Here is a 2,340-nt window from a genome sequence, read left to right as displayed (position 1 = left end):
ATAATTTATGGTAAATGAAATAAATAGTTTTGGCAAAATAAGGAGTGTCTGCTAATGGTGTATTTTTCTCTTCTACACACCTCCTCCCTTTTCTTTTCAGGAGTTGATCGCTGATCCCGCCAGCCTCCCCGACAACGTCCTCGCGATCCGCTTGATGGAGGAGAGCGGCGAGGGCGGCGAGGGCGGACCTCCCCGCAAGGTGCCCAGGAGGGAGGACCCCCGCCTGGCCAAGCTGCAGCGGGGCGCGGAGGCCGGGAGGAAGGTGGTGCAGCTGCTGCAGCAGGTCGTGCCGCTGGCCGTGGACGCCCTGCACCGCCAGCTGGACGCGTCGGTGGCGCGGCTGCGGCAGGTGGAGGAGGCCCTCGCGGACCTGGAGCAGGCCGCCCCGCACCCGGCCGAGCAGCTGCTGCAGCTGGCGGTGCAGCTGGAGGACCACAACCGCGTTCTCAACGCCAACAAGTGCAGCGTCGTCGCGGAGGAGGTCGGGGGCGCGGCCTCCTGGCGGTCCTCCGTGCAGCTCGGTCCGCTTCACCATCTAGCGCGCCTTCTGCTGCTGCAACAGCAGATCGACGGCGAGCTGGTCAAGGTCTGTCTGAATGTGCTCACGCTGTGTTGCCAGCTAGGTAGGCAACAACTGTGGAGCTGCCTACCTAAGCATGCCTGCTGGGCAACAACATTTGTACACCTGTCAGTGGGTTGCTTAGCCGGCGTGGACAGCCCACGCTACATTCCTGAAATTTGTTTTGTATCAGCCTAGTAGTTGGCAACACGACCACGCCGTTTGCTCTCGCTGCAGGTCGACGTCGCTGGTGCCGCTGTTCCTCCCGCGGGCCGCGTGGCTCCAGACCTAGACATCGCCGTGGGCCCGCCGCGGCTGTCCGTCGAACACCTGGACCTCCGCCTCTCTATGACGCGCATGGATGAAGTCCTGAAGTGGCCCGCGTGCGATCTCGAGAAGGTGCAGGTCCTGAGGAGAGCGGATGACTATGATGGCTCTAACCGGGTTGCGAGTTTGCTGAATCGGATGCCGCACCTCGAGCAGGTGCATATATCGGATGCTCAACCGCGCCTCATGAATGTGGTGAAGAACATGAAGTCCCTCAGGAGGCTGGTCGTCAAATGCAAGAAAGACGGCCACCCGGACCTGCCACTGCAGCTGGAGGAGCTCGGCATAGTCCACGTGTGCGAGAACCACCTGCTGAGCGTGCAGCGAATGCCGCGGCTACGCAGCTTGTTCCTGGAGTGGTACCACGGCCCCGATGTGACCTTTCCCCCCGTGCTGCACTGCGGGCTGCAGTGGCTGGGGCTCAGTATGTATGCCGTTAAAAAACCCACGATGCTGTCCCTGGTGCGCGCGCACGCGGCCTCGCTGCTGGAGCTGGAGATCAATTGCGGCGTCGGCAAGGGTGGCTACTACCACTTCCCAGATCTGGCCGCGGACCTTGCGGCGTGCGAGCTGCAGGTCCTGCGACGACTCGTACTGGTGCGTCGCATGGGCCAGGGCCACGGCGACGACCAGGTCAACAGCTGCGACCAGCAGCGAGTGACCATACGAGGCTCACTGCCAGGCGTGCAAGTGATATGCAGCCAGTGTCACGAAGACTCCTGGCAAGAGTGGTTGCAGCGCTGGTGGTAGTGACCTATTTTGAACCCGTTGACATATAAGTAGGTAAATATTGCCCATGATACTCAGATGTGAGGCGGGTTGTATCTACCCCCTGCCTACTAGGCAAATTCTCGACACGAGACATTAGAATTTGCAATATAGATATACGACCTGCTTCACACTTAAATTTCGTTGGCAATTAATGTTTCCTACTTATCTGGCAACACTGGAGTAGCGAAAATAAATATAGCTGACGCTGACGTGACTTTATACGTATGGCGTCGAGCTTTGACTCCCAACTCTCACGGCAGACTCAGAATCACAGACGTGAAACTTTCAAACATGTTAAAAAGAGCAGGCGGTAGGCTCTGGGCGCGGAGCGTCGTGTGGCGGTGCGTAGCGTGCGCTAGGGCTGTACATTGGCCCCTGTCTGAACAGCACTTGAAGTTCAGTGGCACGCAGCACGCACGCGACATATACACATGGAATTATATATATATTATCTTTAAACAATTGCTCGCTTTTCAGCATAACTCTTACTTTTAACTGTTAATGATACATATTTTAACTTTACGACACGTACTAGCTGCTAAAAATCTCAAAAATGTAATGAAACTATTGGCAAACCAACAGTTTCTACAAAACTGCGCGGCTTCGCTCTGCAGCTTGGAACACTGACCAATAAAAACTGTCCAGCGCAAGCTGCGTCTCATTTCTCTCTTCCCACGCCCCCC

The 2,340-nt window shown here is 56.9% G+C and overlaps 1 protein-coding gene across 1 annotated transcript; it reads left to right on the top strand.

The window, feature by feature from the left end:
• Window positions 1-10: 10 nt before the first annotated feature.
• LOC113211640 (uncharacterized) lies at window positions 11-2,307 on the top strand. The gene is made up of 2 exons (XM_052276696.1): window positions 11-586; window positions 797-2,307. The coding sequence occupies exons 1-2, from the start codon at window positions 155-157 to the stop codon at window positions 1,634-1,636; spliced, it is 1,272 nt and encodes a 423-aa protein (XP_052132656.1). The 5' UTR covers window positions 11-154; the 3' UTR covers window positions 1,637-2,307.
• Window positions 2,308-2,340: the final 33 nt, after the last annotated feature.

The sequence above is a fragment of the Frankliniella occidentalis genome, unplaced genomic scaffold (genome assembly GCF_000697945.3).
Source record: "Frankliniella occidentalis isolate FOCC.00 unplaced genomic scaffold, Focc_3.1 Scaffold3994, whole genome shotgun sequence".
In the NCBI taxonomy this organism is placed as follows: Eukaryota; Metazoa; Arthropoda; class Insecta; order Thysanoptera; family Thripidae; genus Frankliniella; species Frankliniella occidentalis.
This window is presented reverse-complemented; position numbering and strand designations above follow the sequence as displayed.